The sequence below is a fragment of the Megalobrama amblycephala genome, linkage group LG10 (genome assembly GCF_018812025.1).
Source record: "Megalobrama amblycephala isolate DHTTF-2021 linkage group LG10, ASM1881202v1, whole genome shotgun sequence".
NCBI classification, from domain to species: domain Eukaryota; kingdom Metazoa; phylum Chordata; class Actinopteri; order Cypriniformes; family Xenocyprididae; genus Megalobrama; species Megalobrama amblycephala.
Window position 1 is genome coordinate 26,374,549 of NC_063053.1, and position 16,988 is coordinate 26,391,536.

Sequence of the window (16,988 nt, forward strand, 5' to 3'; positions counted from 1 at the left end):
TGACAGCGAAAATAGGGCATACAAAGAAGAATGGAAAGACAACTATGCGTTACCTAGTTTTGGGAATGCAAAGCTGGTGTGTCTTATCTGCAACGAAGTTGTCGCTGTTTTCAAAGAATATAACACCGTGTCTACACTGGACGCAAGTGGCGCGTCAAAAGATAAAAGAACCCATTATAATCAGTGATATCAACTATACACTGGATGCAGTGCGGCCCGACGCAAGTCACGCGACACAACACATTCCCGACAGTGAACGGATTCCCCTTTCTGTTTCTGACGTAGTCCAAGTGCTTTGCAACAGTTGGTTTGTCGCGTTCATTGTAGACTTCTTTTAGCTTTTAGCATCTGGTATAGACACTGTGATAATATTAGACGGCACCACGAGACGAAGATCTGTTTCAGAACCAGACGCTATCAAAATAACATGGCTGTGGGTGCGGGATATTATTATTGCCGACCACTGCACTAGACCATCGTGAGAGGCACATAACAAGGAGGGTCGACCCGCAGGTGAACTTATTGTTGTCAAACCAGGGCCATTCCAAGGGAATGCTATTCCTACTTCAGGACCCAACCATAGTTGGGGAGGGAAGTGAATGAAGAGGGAAAATACTACCCATCTAGTTAGTTCACCTAGCATCAACCCTTGGGGCCACCCAAAGGGGAGGTATACCAGTCTGCCTATGTTTTATTGGCGTGTTTACACATGCTTCAGAGACTAGTCATGCAGATGGCGTTCCCTATAACTTTAATCCAAGATGCAGTGTTGAGTTCTACTTCAAAGGGAATCACAGTACTCATAAAAGAGTAGGCAAAAAGTACCCGGATGACCTACTTTTTCTGGCAAGATTCTGTAGTGTGCATTCACTTTATTATCCCATGAGGCCACGAGAGAGGATTTGTGAATGGCAGTGAAAGCGACCGAACTGATGCTGTAGGTCACATGATATTGACAACATTGCAAACAAGGTAGTACGTTCAGATTACATTCATACTACACACATTCATTCTATATAGAATACACTTTTTTAGCGGTCGCAAAGTAAGTACTTATTCAAGATAAGTACTTGAGAGTATGTAATTTCAGACGCAGCCCTGACTTTTCTCTTCATTGCCCCAATATTGCCCATTACAGTTCAGTTCAGGCATCAGAACCACATCCTCTTGCAGCAGATCTACGTTTGTGTGCAACAGAGGAATTCCTGGTGCTGTTTTCACTCCTTTACACATTTTATAAACTCTTTGTGAGTTCTCAGCTGGTAAAAAAAAACATCATATGTACGCACATACAATGAGTGCATTTAGCCCAACACACAGCATTGTTTGGTACGTTGTGGTACGTTGGTAAGTTCCATCACAAAATATACATCATAAAAGCCATATTTTTTTGTTGGTTTGTCGTGTGTTTTGTATCTTTAGTTTTGGTGTCTGGCACAAAACATGAGAACTTTCATAGGTTATTTATTTTATATATATATAAAAAATAAAAAAAATTATATATATATATATATATATATATATATATATATATATATATATATATATATATATATATATATTTTTTTTTTTTTTAAATATATAAAATAAATATAATAAATATTGAATATGGATATTATAAAATTGAATAAATGTTGGTACTTTTCCAGGCTTATTGACAGTTGTTGAATATTAGGTGCATACGTCCCCCTATGGTGGTTCCCAAATATCTATGATGGTTACAGCCCTGATACTTTGAATCTCAGATGGAAAAATAATATTTCTTGAAAGTTCATCAGCAACCTTTTCAAGTAAATTGACAAAGAAAATAAAATCCAGTCATTTTCAGAAACAAATGTTTGCTCAGAATGGCCTTTCCATAAAACCTTTAGATTTCTCTGCTGCAGTCTTATGCTAAATTGTAATAGGAGACTTTAATGGCCCTTTGAATTTTTTATGGCATGTGAAATATTTATGCAGGAGCTGTAATTGATGTATGATCATCTCATGACACACAGCAGTGAAACATGGATGCATCCCGTCCCTGTAAATGTGCGTGCATTCGCTAATGCAACAAGACAAAGATGCACAGATCTCATCAGGGACAATCTACGGCCCCTCAGGACAGCGGATCAGACGGCCTCTCCTGCCATCTCATGCTAAACATGATTCATTTATATTTAGATGAATTACAGCTTTTATTACGTAATCTAGTTAATGCCTCGGCTTTGTGGCTAATGAGCTCAGCATATACAAATTAACCAGACACAAACCTTTTCCTCCATTACGCAACACATGGCCAGATATGTTTAGAAATGTTGTACTATGGTGATTGAGGGATATTATTGTTGTTCCCGTGGCAGAGAGCATCTCTGGGTTTATTTTCGTTTATTTCAGCTCAGAGAATAAATTCACCCGTTGTACAGTGATATTCAGTACTAAATTATATGAAGTGTGGGGAAAGAAATGAAAGAGTGTTGTAAGTTTCTGTGGATAATAATGAAATATTTGTGTTATTTTGAGGGAATAAACACTGAAGTTACATAACATTAACAAACACCAAAAGACCATTCAGCCTTAGATAAGGATCTCTTCCATCATACATTTAAAGATGTGATTGTTTCTTTTTTACAACATAGTGACGTAAGTTGTCTTTCACTGACAGTGTCCTGACATTCCGGGGTCTTTCAGAAGAAATATTGAGCAAGCTGGCTGATGTCCTCGAGGAGGTAAGAGATCTTTAAGCACACACACATACACACTTGGGCACTTAAATCACAAACCTTCTCATTTTGATCATTTCAATGAACAAGCTGCTTGCATCAAACAGCATCTGCAGTATGAACTTTTGGACACCTTGTTCTTATTAGCAACTCTTGGTGTCATGTCTGTGTTAGCAAAGTCACTGTCTCAACACAGTGTTCATTCTTCGCAAGTCGCCTTAAAAAGTGTGTAATTTCCTTCCCAGATATTATCTATTGATGCAGCAAACAGTAAAAAGTCAAAAGCTGGTAAAACATCTATGTAATATAATGAAATGTTAACTTTTTTTATGTTGCTTGCCAGTCTAATTTAATATTATAGTATTATATTTAGTATTAAATATACTAATATAGTATTATTTAAATAACTTTTATTTTTATGGGTCCAAACACCATCCGACACAAACCCATCTGACACCAGGTGGCACTATAATAAGGAAATTTGCATTTTGAATCATAACTTTTGAACCCTAAGGAATAGAAACAAAATCCCCCTACAAAATGTACATCTCTGCCAACATTTTTCAGCCATTTTGAATTTTCCTAAATAATTACTATTTTAAACTGCCCCTAGGCCTTTGTTCCGATCTTCACCAACATAGGCACACAACAGCTAGGGATGGTGCTGGCAAAAAGTTATCAAAAGAATTTTGATTTGTCAATGCATTGCATAGTTACAAGGTAATTAATTGGTCAGGCAATGTCCATTTTTATGATTTGACCTATAGCTGCTGAACGCACAATGTCCAAGCTTATGACATTCTGAGAATGATCACCAAGTTTCATAATATTCCGCCAATCCGCTCGTTAAGTCGTGACGTAAGGAACGCCGTTTCTGGGTCCAAGCCTCAACTCGTTTCACTTGAGAATGGCATCTCCACGGCCGTTTATGAGCGTTATTTATTCATATTAAACATTTAACATTTTAAAGTTAAACATTTAAAATACTTACAGTCTACACAACAGTCTCCGTGCTCAAAGCGTCACAGACATTAATATTTTAACGATTTATAAAAGATGAATCAATGTCTGGCCATCTGGGATTTTGGTATGGAGATAAAGGTTATGATTATAATTTTTTGGAAGTATTACACCAAATCGTGTGTGTATATTAGCACCATTTGTTGTTTTCTTGTGGTATGAGATAGAGCGTTTGGACCTGGAAGCGCTGCAGAGGGTGCTACAATTACAAAAAAGCTATTATAACTCTGCAACCATATGATCCATGAAGTTAAATATTGGTATGCATCTTCTTTGGTGGACGTCCTAACATATCCCATAATATAACTTGGATACTTCAAAAAACATGGCCGCCAGCAGCCAATCAAATTTCAGCAGCTAATAACATCAAATCTGAATGGCCTACTCCTACAAAAATAGATATATTTGTGAAAATGAATATGTGTATGGATTTTTGTGAGACTGGCACTATAGTGGCACTATAATAAGCAACTTTACATTTTAGCTTATTACTCTACAACCATGTTTGACAGAATCAAAATTCTTTTGATTCAGAAGAAATAACTGTTTTCCAAAGATAAACCCTGCTTGTAGGATTGTTTCCTTCATTTTAAACCGGTTCTTTGGTTTAATAACCCATCTGGACATGACATGCTTATTGCCTCATTTGGTGCTAATACTTCAGATGTGCGTCTTGCGTCAACACGGAACTAAAGTTTGCTTCAGTTCAATTCTCTGAATTGAACTTCTTAAAATTACCTGCTTAAAATAACGATTCATTCAAGAATCAAACATCACTATGGTTAATTTCAAGCCAAGTGCATTCTGTGATTCTGTGTTCACCTATTCACTTATCTGCATTCCTGTGTTTACCATCTTATTGAATTAAACCCCACACTTCATCCTGTTTCTGTCTTTACCCTGTTGTGTGCTGTCAATGATATTAAAGTATTTTAACACTGGAAAAATTGCACAATATAAGAAAACACCTGCCAAGAAAACATAAATGCATTTATGCTGAAATATGTTGATCTATTCATTCACATTGTGAGACTTTTAAGCACAGAAAATGTGTAAAAAAGTCAGCAGATTCCATCAGGGACTGTTTTTTTGTTTTTGCAAAAAAGCCTCACAACTCAAGTTATTTAAGCTAATTTATTCCATCAATCATTTAGGGAGCATTTTTAGACTTTCTTGTCTTTTAGTGATTCAATAAGTTGTAGTGGAGTGAATCATAAAGTTGATTATACTCTTTCTGTATAAGATGGAAAATAACCTTCTCAGACAACATATGAGGTACACTTTGCACTAGGTATCAAATGAGAAAAATCAATGTTTTATCCAATAATAGTATGAGAAGATGAGCCGTAGCCATTGTGATTGTCTTAGTCATCAGTCAGTCTATCATTCACAGACATAAAGGTCCACATCACCTCTCCTTCACCTCGTCAGCATACAACATTTATCACTGGGGAGTGAGTAATGGAGACCCACAGTTCCTTGTGTTTAGGGGTGAAAGGTTGTTGTTTTCCATTCTGTGTGGATTTGGTGATAATCTTGCAGTCACTGTGGTCCGCCTTTGTGATAATACATGATTCACTGCCTAACAATAACACAACAACACATAAAAATTGGTTTGGCTCTGATAATTATATACATTTATGTGTAATCGGTCTTATATAGACCATCAGATTTGTACTGTTTGGACAGTGACTATGATACATCTGCAGTTGGGTAAACATAGGAGTGGACAAAGCTTATTTTCAGAAATACACATCATAATGTTGGTCACTGGTAAAACATCCACTATAATATAATGGAATATTCACTGTTGTTATGTTGCTTGCCAGTGTATGATTGTATTATTTTAGTGCTATTTATATACTGTTATATTATGGATTATAATATTATACAATATTATACTATTTTTATATACTATTATGGAATATTCACTGTTACTTGCCAGTTTTATTACTACTTATATACTATTATCTAATATTTTGAATTCGATTTTATTTGTATATTTCTAGTCTTCATTTTAAGTTTTGTTTAAGTGTTAGTAATTTTGTGCTTTTGTCATTTTAATGTATTGTTTTACATTTCTATTTAGCTTTTATTTATTTTTATTTCAGTTTGTCATTTTAGTACTTCAAATTAAACTTATTTCAGTAAGTTTGCCAAAGCAACACTACTAATTTTCATTTAAGTTTTTCATCTGATATTTATATTTTATTTCATCTTTATTTCAATGACCTAAAACAATATTTAAAGGGTTAGCTCACCCAAAAATGAAAATTCTGTCATTAATGACTCACCCTCATGTCTTTCCACACCTGTAAGACCTTCGTTCATCTTCGGAACACAAATTAAGACATTTTGATGAAATCCGAGAGGGCCACTGTCCTGCAGAATTCGGCTCCAAGCTAGTGCTGGGCGGTATACCGGTTCATACCGAATACCGGTATTTATTTTTGTTATGATATGAATTTTGATGATACCGCAATACCGGTATGTGCCGCTTAACCAACGTACAGAACGCGGCGCAGCGTCACTGTTTGAGAGGGTCCCGTTTCACTGTTGCACTGTAGTTAGAGCACAACTGAGATCGCATCACAGCCAATGGTAATTCCGAAATCACGCCCTAAAGCCTCATTCACTATTCCCTACGTTATCCACTTATATTGTTTACTTGAAAGAGTGAATGAAAACGAGTGAGTGAATTCGGACAGCCCTTGTGTGTACATCAGCTGTACACTCGTTATTGCGGTGCAATGTGAGATTGAATGAGTGCACTCAATAACGTCCACTATGGTTTCGGACACCACTACAAATGGCTGTCCCCTCAAATAATGCCCTATTTGAGGATATAGGGGGCGATTTTGGATTCAGCCCTTGATTACAGCGGAAAATTCAAACTACACGCAGCGCGCGAGATAGAGCGACCTATTTCATATACTCTAGTACTCTAAACATGAACCAGCACCGTGTATGCACACATATTTCATCACGTCTTCTTCAAATGAAATGTAACGTTATGCAAAGGACACTGAACTGATCATCTGATCACGACCGCGATGACACGATGGGTTATTCTGCTACACAGAAGACGATGTAAGTTAACACTCTGAGGTCTCGCCGGCGATACCACCGCGTTTTTTTTTCTTACCAGTGTGAAAGAGACTCAAAATACTCCGTCAATGTTGCAAATACAATTAAGAGTTATACACCATTTTAATCTGTGGAATATCTTCTTTTATTTGTGTACACTCAGAGTAAAAATAAAATGTTGTGCTTTTTGTAAAATAAAGAAAACTAACATGATGCGTGATCTCTCGTCTCCCTCTGAACGAAGTCCGATCTGATAGTTCTCAGAAAATGAACTGTAACTTAGTGAATACTAATGACAAAAAAATTAGACTTATGTCTAAAAAAACGTTGAAATGTCAGGTTTTAAATCATGTAAGTCAAATCGAAAACAAATATTCTCTGTTTATGTAATCTATATGAAAAGAGAGCCATGTCAGAAGTCTGTGATTCAGCTCATTATCCGCTAATGCGGCCACGCCCACGGAACGAGCGCTATTCAGACGCAAATTCAGTCAATACATGCAGACATCGTCTCAATCGTGTATTTATTGTCTTCAAAAGTGTTTTGAATAGCCATAGTTAGAGATCTCTGGCCTCTGTTAGTTCGTTTAGTTCCTGGATTGCCTATTCTTCTTTAGCAGGCATTTGTGGACTAAAGGTGTACAGAGCGCCCTCCGGCTGCAAGTATGAATTGAAAACAGTATCCAGCGTTCACAGTGATTACAATAAATCCTGAATAAATATTACTCCTCTGTATAGAAAATTGACAAACATATGAGAATCCATCAATATTTCTCCAAATGTGCATGCTTTTAAGATAAAAGCCTATATGAAATGCCATAGAGGTAACATAATTGTTCAGACACTTTGCATAACACAAGTACATTATATTTTAAAGAATATAGTAAAATACCATTATTTTAAATTGTAATAATATTTCACAGTATTGCTGTTTTTTCTGTATGTTTGATGACCTTTGAGACATGATCACAGAGAGTTTTTTCACAGCCTACCTGTCTGAAAGAGCTCATTATTTATGCAGCTCATTAGAGCTCTTTATGCGATTCTTTTGTCTTCTCAGGTGAGAATCACCCATTATTCATGATGATTCACGCCTCCACACATACTGTGTTTCTTGACAAAAGATGTTTTAGAAAATGTAAATCTCTCTATTGTTTTATATGAAGGAGTAGGAAGGATAATTTTTACATAATTTTGAAGCAAAAACTCTAGTCTACAACCTCCAATACCCAGAAGTCTTGTAAACACAGATAAAATATGATTTTTTTGGCCTTATTTCAGTGACTTAAGTTTTTTGTTTTTTCAATAACCACGCATAAACATTATTCCTTCAAAAATACAAACATGTACATACATGTTCCTCACATATTATGGTAGCCTAGTTTGTGCTGAATACAGTGTAATGACACTTTTGTCATTTATATGTTTATGAACAACTGAAAAAAGCACAAATGTCAGGGCATGTCAAAACTTCTCCAGGCCCCAAATCAGCCTCAGACTCCAGAGGGTTAATAAACAGACTGACAATTCAAAGAAGAATGGTCAAAAATTTAACTGCTTTATTGTTTCTGTGTTAAACTTGCATGTGTCAATTGTTCAGAGACTGTAGTGCTCTTAAATGGACTGAAAATATCCTTAGACAGTTTAAATGTTTTTTCCGCGTTTCTCCCTCGTTTTGGCAGTTTGTTGTTATATAGGGTTAGATTTTTAAAATGCTTAAGGTGCCCTCAATCTACTGCAGTATTTACTCTCTCAATCAGTAGAAAATGTGGTTAACGCCCGGTCATGCATAGGGGAAAAAAATACCGTCATATACCGTGAAACCGATATAATTTTGAAAAATACTGTGATATAAATTTTTGGTCATACCGCCCAGCACTACTCCAAGCCTAATTAAACACACCTGAACCAGCTAATCAAGGTCTACTAGGCATACTAGAAACTTCCAGTCAGGTGTGTTGAGGCAAGTTGGACCTAAACTTTGCAGGATAGTGGCCCTCCAGGATCGAGTTTAGACTAATGTTTAGACTAATGTTCATAATGCTAATAGGTGATGTTCACTAACAAAACAAAAACAGAAGAGCAAATGTAAGGAAGTAGCATCAAGAGTGAGTATTTATGAGAGTATAGATTGGCACTGTGAGCTCTGTGTCATTAAAATGACTCACCTGTCAATCATGGTCTCTCAGTGAGTATCAGCAGGTCAAACTCTCATTACAGTCCTTGAATCATTTTGTGATGTGATTTGTTAAATTAATGTTAGTTAGAGTGGAGAGAGTCTCTTTGGCTAATAATTGACCTTAAATGAGAAAATGAACTGATTTGCTGAAGCTTTTTGAACTTAAATGTTAATTTTGCCGGAGGGAACGTAATTATGCTCTGGGGAATGAAAGTCTGGCTACATGGATGGAATCTGTCCTCCCGCCTTGGTCTTTGTGGTCACTTATATTTGATGAATTCCTACTAAAATTGCACATATAGTGTAGCTGCCTCAATTTAGAGTCCAGATATATCTGCACCTTACTAAATATTCACACTGACTTGAGTGCTTTCCATTGAGAAGTATTCACTTATTTCAAACAGTCTAGCTACAGTGGCATTAAAAAAACACTTAAGCTACACTCAAAACGGTTGAACATCAAAACAAGTTGCATTAACTGGCTTAAATAAAGGTGACACAAACACACTTTTGCACACTCAAGCTAAAAAAAAAAAAAAAGTTATATTAAATGATAAATTAATGGATTTGAAGACTTTCAAAAAAATCATTTGTTTCTGGTTCTCTAATGCTATAGTGGAATGCAATACTTTTAGGACCACTGTAATTTAAAACATTAAGAAAAAGAGCCGGAACTGCATTAATGCAGCAAAATCTGTTTAAAAACCTACATCTACAACATATTCATGAAAAGGTAATCATAAAAATAATCTATATATAATTAAAATACATTTGAGGTTTTAAGTATAGCTCATGGTAGTGTTTGTTTACTTTGGATTTGTTTCGTTTTAAAAAGTCTCCTCTCACTGCCTGTGTATGTGTGGGTGTTTTGTTGGAGGTCAGACTCTAGGTGATGTTGGAACAAAGTGTTTGCTTATGTCAGAGTCTTTCTGGGCTTCAGTTTCCTTTCTGATGGTCATATCTGATTTCAGACTGATGTGTCTGGAGGTCAAGGTCTTAGAGAGCACACTGAGGGTCAGAGAGATGTTGTGCTGCCTCTTTTCTGTTTAGAAATCTGCTGGGTCTTAAATCTGCACATCCTCTATTCATTCCCTCTTCATAGAAAATACTACGTGTTTTTCTCCATCATCTTTTTCCACATCCTCAAACCAATTTTCTTTCTCTTATAGACACACTATGAAGATGGCGACTACATCATTCGCCAGGGGGCAAGAGGAGACACATTCTTCATTATCAGTAAAGGAAAGGTAAGTCTATTTCAGTGCAAAGTGCAAGCAGTGATACTGTGAAGATGAACCCATGATAATATTTCTTCCTCCTCTTCTCACTCCTGTCCAGGTGACGATGACTCGAGAGGACTGTCCGGGTCAGGAGCCCGTCTACTTGCGGTCAATGGGGAAAGGAGACTCGTTTGGGGAAAAAGCCCTACAAGGGTGAGATTGTACTCTACACTACTGTTAAAGTCAGATTTAATGCAAAACTTAAACTCAAAACAGGAATCTCACAAAACCTGCCAAGAACATGTTCATTGTTCACCTAAAAATCACTTAAATTAACATTTACACCCTCCAAATTCTCGTCACTGTAATGCAGAAAATCTCATTCTCCTTACTCTAATAAGAGAAAGAAGATAAGAGTTTCTATTCTATCCTATTTATAGATAAATATAAATAATTACAGTGGTACTGGATAACAATCACTATTGAGAATAAGGGTAATTATTACAAAAATCTTAATGAAGTCTTATTTTTTCTTTTGATCATTCAGTGAAATGTGACCTAGACAAGTTCTTGTGAGATTCATTCAACCTATTAGTTTTAAAGGATGTGGTGACATCTTGTGGCAGCTAAGAAAAAGCACTCTTGGAATTGAAAAAAGTCTTGGATTCATACTGTTTTGAGTAGCTGCACTTGCATAGCAAACACAACTTTATTTACACATTATTTAAAAATACAGTTTTCTCATATGCTTACAGCTGTGTTAAAATATGTTTATTCAGGATTTATATTATGCAGAATCTGGTGTTTTCTACCAGGGATCTTTCTAATTCCTTGACTATGTTCTTAATTGAACTGCTAAAAATGACCTGCTCCAGAATTCAATTACCTGGTGTTGTTTTTTTGTTGTTGTTGTTGTCTTTATTTATTTTATTTTATACATGTGTGCAAATGACTTCTGCTTAAATAGACAATTCAGGCAATATGATCAACCATCAATGTTTATGAATCTATGCAATCTTTGTGATCTTACTTTATAAATGTTATGACCTCGTTATACATATGCATTAGAGCATTGTAACGTTTCTGTGGACAAGCAACACCCATGGATAGGAATTCTCTAAATTGACTTTAATCATGAACACAGGAGAAGTAAACATTACGAAAGACAATAACCGACAGAGGACTGAACAGGGAGATTATATGCAGGGGATAATCAGGAACTAAATAAGATACAGCTAATTAATCACAGTAACATAACCGAAATTAAACAGAGCAGGAAACAGAACAGAATATCAAAATAAGAGTCAATAACTGTAACTGTAACAGAAGGTGTGTCCTCGCGCCGTAACAACGTCCAACTGTGTAGGGAGGAAGGGAGAAGGTTTTGGAGGTGGGCATGGAGCTGGTTATGGACAAGGACCAGGAGGAGTCGGTCGAGATGTACACCATGGTAGAGCCGACGGTGGGAGGAGCCAGGGTGGAGCTTTGAATGAAGGGCTTGGCAGAACCAGGGGATTGACAGACGGAGGTGGAACCAGGGTGCGTGGAGTATCCGGCGAACCAGGGTGACATCCACGGCCCGAAAGCCCGAGGTGGAGCTGCTGGCTCGCGGGACTGAGGCAGAGACGGCGGGCGGGTTACATCGGAGGAGCAAGATTTCCGGGCAGGACCAGAGCATCCAGGTAGTCGAACGAGATCAGTGGAAAAGGCGAAGACTTGAGGGCTCGGGAGGGAACTGAATCCGTGGACCATAGATCGATTAGGCTAAGGTTTGCTCCTGGCTCAGAGACGGATTGATGATAATTAATCACAGGAACAAACAGGAACATAACCAAAACTAAACAAGCAGGAAAACATGAACTAAAGGAAACCGAACAGAATATCAAAATAAGAGTCCATAACCATGACAAGCATCCTGCAGCAGGAACACCTACTAGCTGCCAACAGTAGAGGAACGCAGTAAAATTAATTACAGTTAGAACAGGGAATAAGGGACAAAAGTACATGGAGAAAGACTATAGACTTAGAGATATCATCAGTTATTTCTATTCTATTCTGTTTTAAGGGGACTGTTTACCCCTGATTATAATCCTGCGTTTGGTTGTGTTACTAGGAAACGGTGATCCTGAGAGGGTGTTGATATGCTCCGCAGTGTATCAGGTGTCCTGCTCGGCAGTCTTCTCATGCGAGCTGCGAATGTGTGAACGGAGGTGAAATTTAGGCCACGGTTTTGGAAATCAGAACATTGTGCACGGTCACTGTGATCCCTCAGAGACCAATTAAATATCTTCTGTTAGAGCTGCGTCCTTATATACGGCATGTGGGTGGGTAACACTTTACGGAGATCCTTGACAGCGTCCAAAACTTGATAGAGGAATCTCTTGATCCCGGGATTAAATTCATGCGTGAGTGTATGTGCATGCAGAAGCATTTGACACCTGATTGGTTCACAAACACATTTGGCAGCGGTGATGTGTCGATTTTTCATGCTGTGTTTCCTCAAGCACGTGGATGTGTCCCACTTAAGGCAAATTTACCCCCACACCTTACAATTAAAGAAATAGTTCACCCAATAATGAAAATTCTGTCATTATTTATACTGTTAAGTCATTCCAAACCCATATGACTTTTCATAAAACACAGAAGTGTCTAAACTTCTCTTTTCCATATAGCAAACAGGGATCTGGACAGTCTAACTCCATTAAAAAAATAATAATAATTACAAAAAGCACCATAAAATATTACATACGTCTCATATGCATTATTCTCCTGAATGGTAGGTTTTGTCCCTTTGTATAGCCGTTTTAAGGGGAAAAAAGCAATTTCAGTATTCTGCACATTTGTGTGTGTGTGTGTTACACGGAAGAACAAAATTAATAAAGGACTGGAACGTCATTTAAGGTGACAGATTTAAATGATGACAGATTTTCCTCCTCTCCTCTCTCTCTCTGTGTTCAGTAATATCATGGAGCAGCTGTGACCTTTGCAGTAGTGTTATTGTGTATTTGTGCTGTGACAGCTTTAGAGCCGATATGTTGTGAAGTATTCTCACCTCTGCAAGTGTTTCACTGGAAACGGATCCGACAGCGAGTGCGTGTGTGGTGTCCGGCGGTATTTGCTGTTGGACCCAGGAGCAGACGCTCCATTTGTGTGTTTGGGTGTGTGTTTAACATTTAGTGACCAGCCCTTCTTGCTTTCAGAGAGTCGTGCGTGGGAGCTCTTCCTCGGGACAGCCAATGATGGGACAGATGTCACACAGTGATTGTTTTAGTTTTAATAGAAGTGTACTGTACTGTAGTGGCATATGTGCGTGTATAGCTGTGCTCAGATCAGACAATAAGTGAATAATGCAAAGCATCATGAGGTCAGAGTGGGATTCAGACTCTGATGACTGCGACTGGAGCGACAGTGAGGAGGAGGACAATCAGCAAACTCTGAGGCACACTGGCTTAATTCTTTAATAGAGTTGAAATCGCTAGCTATTACTATTTTAGTAACTTACTCTAGTAATCTACTGTTTATGCTTGAAATTATATTTAGTTATTGGATTATTTTTACCAGATTTTCCAGCATACATTTGAATTTTGTTACCATCTTATTGTACCGTCTTAACGTTAATTTGATTGCTACATAATTCACCACATAAGTACTTTCATTAGTTATAAAATATTTTACTAATAAAAATACACATATTAATATTTTAATATTTAGACAATTATAATTATTCATTTTTCATTATTATGCTGGCTTGTGTTTAAGATGCTACTGCTGCTGCTTCTAGCTTTAAACCTACAACCACCAAACTCGGGTCAGACCTTCAGACTGTTCTGACTCGGGTTGCTATGTCTCATCTAACTGATCAGAATTAAGATTTTCATTAAACCGACAATAAAACTACAAAAAGTTCCATAGACTTTCATTGAGGGGTTCAAAACATTTATACAATAAATAGAGCATTTTATACAGTATTTATTCCAATAGAGTATTTAAGCTTCATCCACTAAGTATCTATCACTAGCCAAGCTTAGAAACTAGCTTAGGACATGCTAACAAAGTGTTAAAACATGCTAAATCATGCTAGCAACATGCTAATTTATGTTAACATGGTAATTCATGCTATTCAAAACATTGCTATTTCATGCTAGCAACATGATAAATCATGTTAGCAATGTGTTAGTCCATGTTAGAAACATGTTACTTCATGCTATCAACATCTTAAAACATGCTAGCAGCATGCTAATTCATATTAGCAATGTGCCAAATCATGCAAGAGAATATTTTAGCAGTGTGCTATAATATGTTAATAACTAGGGCTGTCAAACGATTAATCGTGATTAATCGCATACAAAATAAAAGTTTGAGTTTGCATAATATATGTGTGAGTAATGTGTGTAAATAATATGTATATATAAATACACACAAATTAATGTATATATTTAAAAGAAATATGTTATTTATGTACAAAAAATGTATTTATGTATAATATAAATTATATAAAAATATAAATAAATACATATACTTGTAAATATTTCTCAAATATGTACATGAATGTGTTTGTATTTATATATACATAATAATTACACACAGTACACCCACATATATTAGGCAAACTCAAACTTTTATTTTGTATGTGATTAATCGTGATTAATCATTTGACAGCCCTATTAATAACATGTTGTTGACTTCAAGTAAAGCCTTTAAACTTAAAAGTAATTACAAAAAATTCAGACAGGACTTTGTCAAGCCAACATCAATGTTTGTTTACATTTATAATACTTATATTTTAATAGTTTTAATATTGTAATATTACTAAATCTGTTTATCTGATTAAATATTTCTGTATAACTATTTTAATATTTTATATTATTTTAATTTATAAATTTATAATATTAATCATATAGATATACATGATACAGATATAGTAAAATTAAGATATTAAAATAAATATCTGTGATTTTGAACATTGTAAAATGATGTTTCACTATTGTGTCCGTGTCTTTTAAACAGGGAGGACATCAGAACAGCTAATGTCATCGCAGCAGAGACTGTGACCTGCCTTGTGATTGACAGAGAGTGAGTATATGTCACATTTATCCTTCCTTTATATACGCCTCTTAAAACATCAAGTGTCATTCCAGCAGTCAGCAGTAAATCAGTCCAGGTTTTCCAGTTGTGGATTTTACACTGATCGTTCTATTTGTGTGTGAGGGACACAGAATCTGTGGGTTTGAAGTGCTTATCTACTGCCTTAAAGTCAATAAATTAAGCTCAACCTAAATAGCTAAAGTGTCACGTGTGTCAATAAGCTGAAAAGAGTGAGACAGACAGAGAGAGAGAGAGAGAGAGAAGCACATATGTGCCCTCCGGCTGGGAAAACTCTCATTCCTGTCTGATTGAGACTAAAACCATCAGACATCTGTGTGAAAGTTGATTGTTACATTTTAATGAGCTGTATTTCATATAGATATAAAAGTTTCACTATAATTTAGTACTGACTTTCTAAATAAAGAAAGAGATAAAATCATTCAGAGTCATCTGAGAGATAGATCTTTAATTTAAAATGAGTTCATTTTTGAAAGCCAAATACCAGTTTTGTGGTGATATGTAGATAGGTCTTTAAAAAAAAAAAAAAAAAAAAAAGCGTTGTCAGTTGCAAGACTGCTGAATAAGGACATCATGTCTCACTGCTTCTTGACTGGAGAACAGTATTTAGATAAACTTACTCTCATACAGACTGCTGTAAACCTCACAGGGAACAGTATGAATATTTAAAATAGTGCCTTTGATAAATCTACTCTACCGTTCATAAGTTTGGGGTCATTTCCTCTTTAAAAAAAAAAAAAAAAAAAAAAAAAAAAAAAATACTTTTATTCAGCAGCGACATATGAAATTGGTCAAAAGTGGTAGTGAAGACATTTATAATGTTACAAAAAGTTCATATTTAAAAATACATGCTATTCTTTTGAACTTTCTATTCTTCAAAGAATCCTGGGGGGAGAAAAAAAAAAAATCTGCTGTCACTGTTTCCACAAAACTATTAAGCAGCAGAACTGTTTTCAACATTGATACATTTTTTCTTGACTTGAATTATGAAGGATCATGTGACACTGAAGACTGGCATTAATGTTGCTGAAAATTTTGCTTTGCCATCACAGGAATAAATTACATTATATATTACTGTAAAATATTATATATTTTAATTTTAAATTGTAGTAATATTTCACAATATTATTGTTTTTACTGTATTTTTAATCAAATAAATGCAGACTTGGTGAGCATAAAAGACTTCTTTCAAAAAAAAAATAAAAAAAATAAAAAAAATAAAAAAAAATAAATCGTACCGACCTCAAACATTTGAATGGTATTGTATTTGTCATAAATATTAAATCTTTCTAAATATGTTGTTTGTGTCAATCTTTCCAGCTCATACAAACACCTGATTGGAGGCCTGGAAGACGTATCCAACAAAGGCTGTGAAGATGCTGAGGCAAAAGCAAAGTAGGTGAAAATCTCTGAAGACTTTTTTTTTTTTTGTATTTTCTTGTAATTCTGAACTAATTTTGATTTTGATAGCTGCAACACTCTCCAAAAAAGTTGGGACAGAGGCAAAATAAAAGATTATAGCATATCCAAGTTAAACTGTTTTGAAACAGTCCTCCATAAGCAGGCGGACTGGTAATAACTGAAGGTATCATGATTGGGTATAGAAAGGAGCACCTCTGGCTGCGTTTACACTTGGCATTAATATGCGATCACAGTGATCCGATCAAGGAGATCAGG

At 35.9% G+C, this 16,988-nt stretch overlaps 1 protein-coding gene and 1 long non-coding RNA gene across 3 annotated transcripts in view; one reads left to right on the forward strand and one right to left on the reverse strand.

Annotated features, from left to right (window-relative positions):
• Positions 1-16,988, forward strand: part of prkg1a (protein kinase cGMP-dependent 1a) — a 105,547-nt gene that overhangs the window by 63,325 nt on the left and 25,234 nt on the right. For both annotated transcript variants that reach the window (XM_048205577.1, XM_048205575.1), the window contains exons 5-9: positions 2,645-2,708; positions 10,158-10,235; positions 10,327-10,421; positions 15,216-15,281; positions 16,632-16,706. In XM_048205577.1, the coding sequence (XP_048061534.1) occupies positions 2,645-2,708; positions 10,158-10,235; positions 10,327-10,421; positions 15,216-15,281; positions 16,632-16,706 (378 nt within the window). The remainder of the gene's footprint in view (positions 1-2,644; positions 2,709-10,157; positions 10,236-10,326; positions 10,422-15,215; positions 15,282-16,631; positions 16,707-16,988) is intronic.
• Positions 4,737-16,988, reverse strand: part of LOC125277238 — a 129,072-nt gene continuing 116,820 nt past the window's right edge. The window contains exon 4 of the long non-coding RNA XR_007186852.1: positions 4,737-5,300. This is a non-coding gene — a long non-coding RNA (uncharacterized LOC125277238). The remainder of the gene's footprint in view (positions 5,301-16,988) is intronic.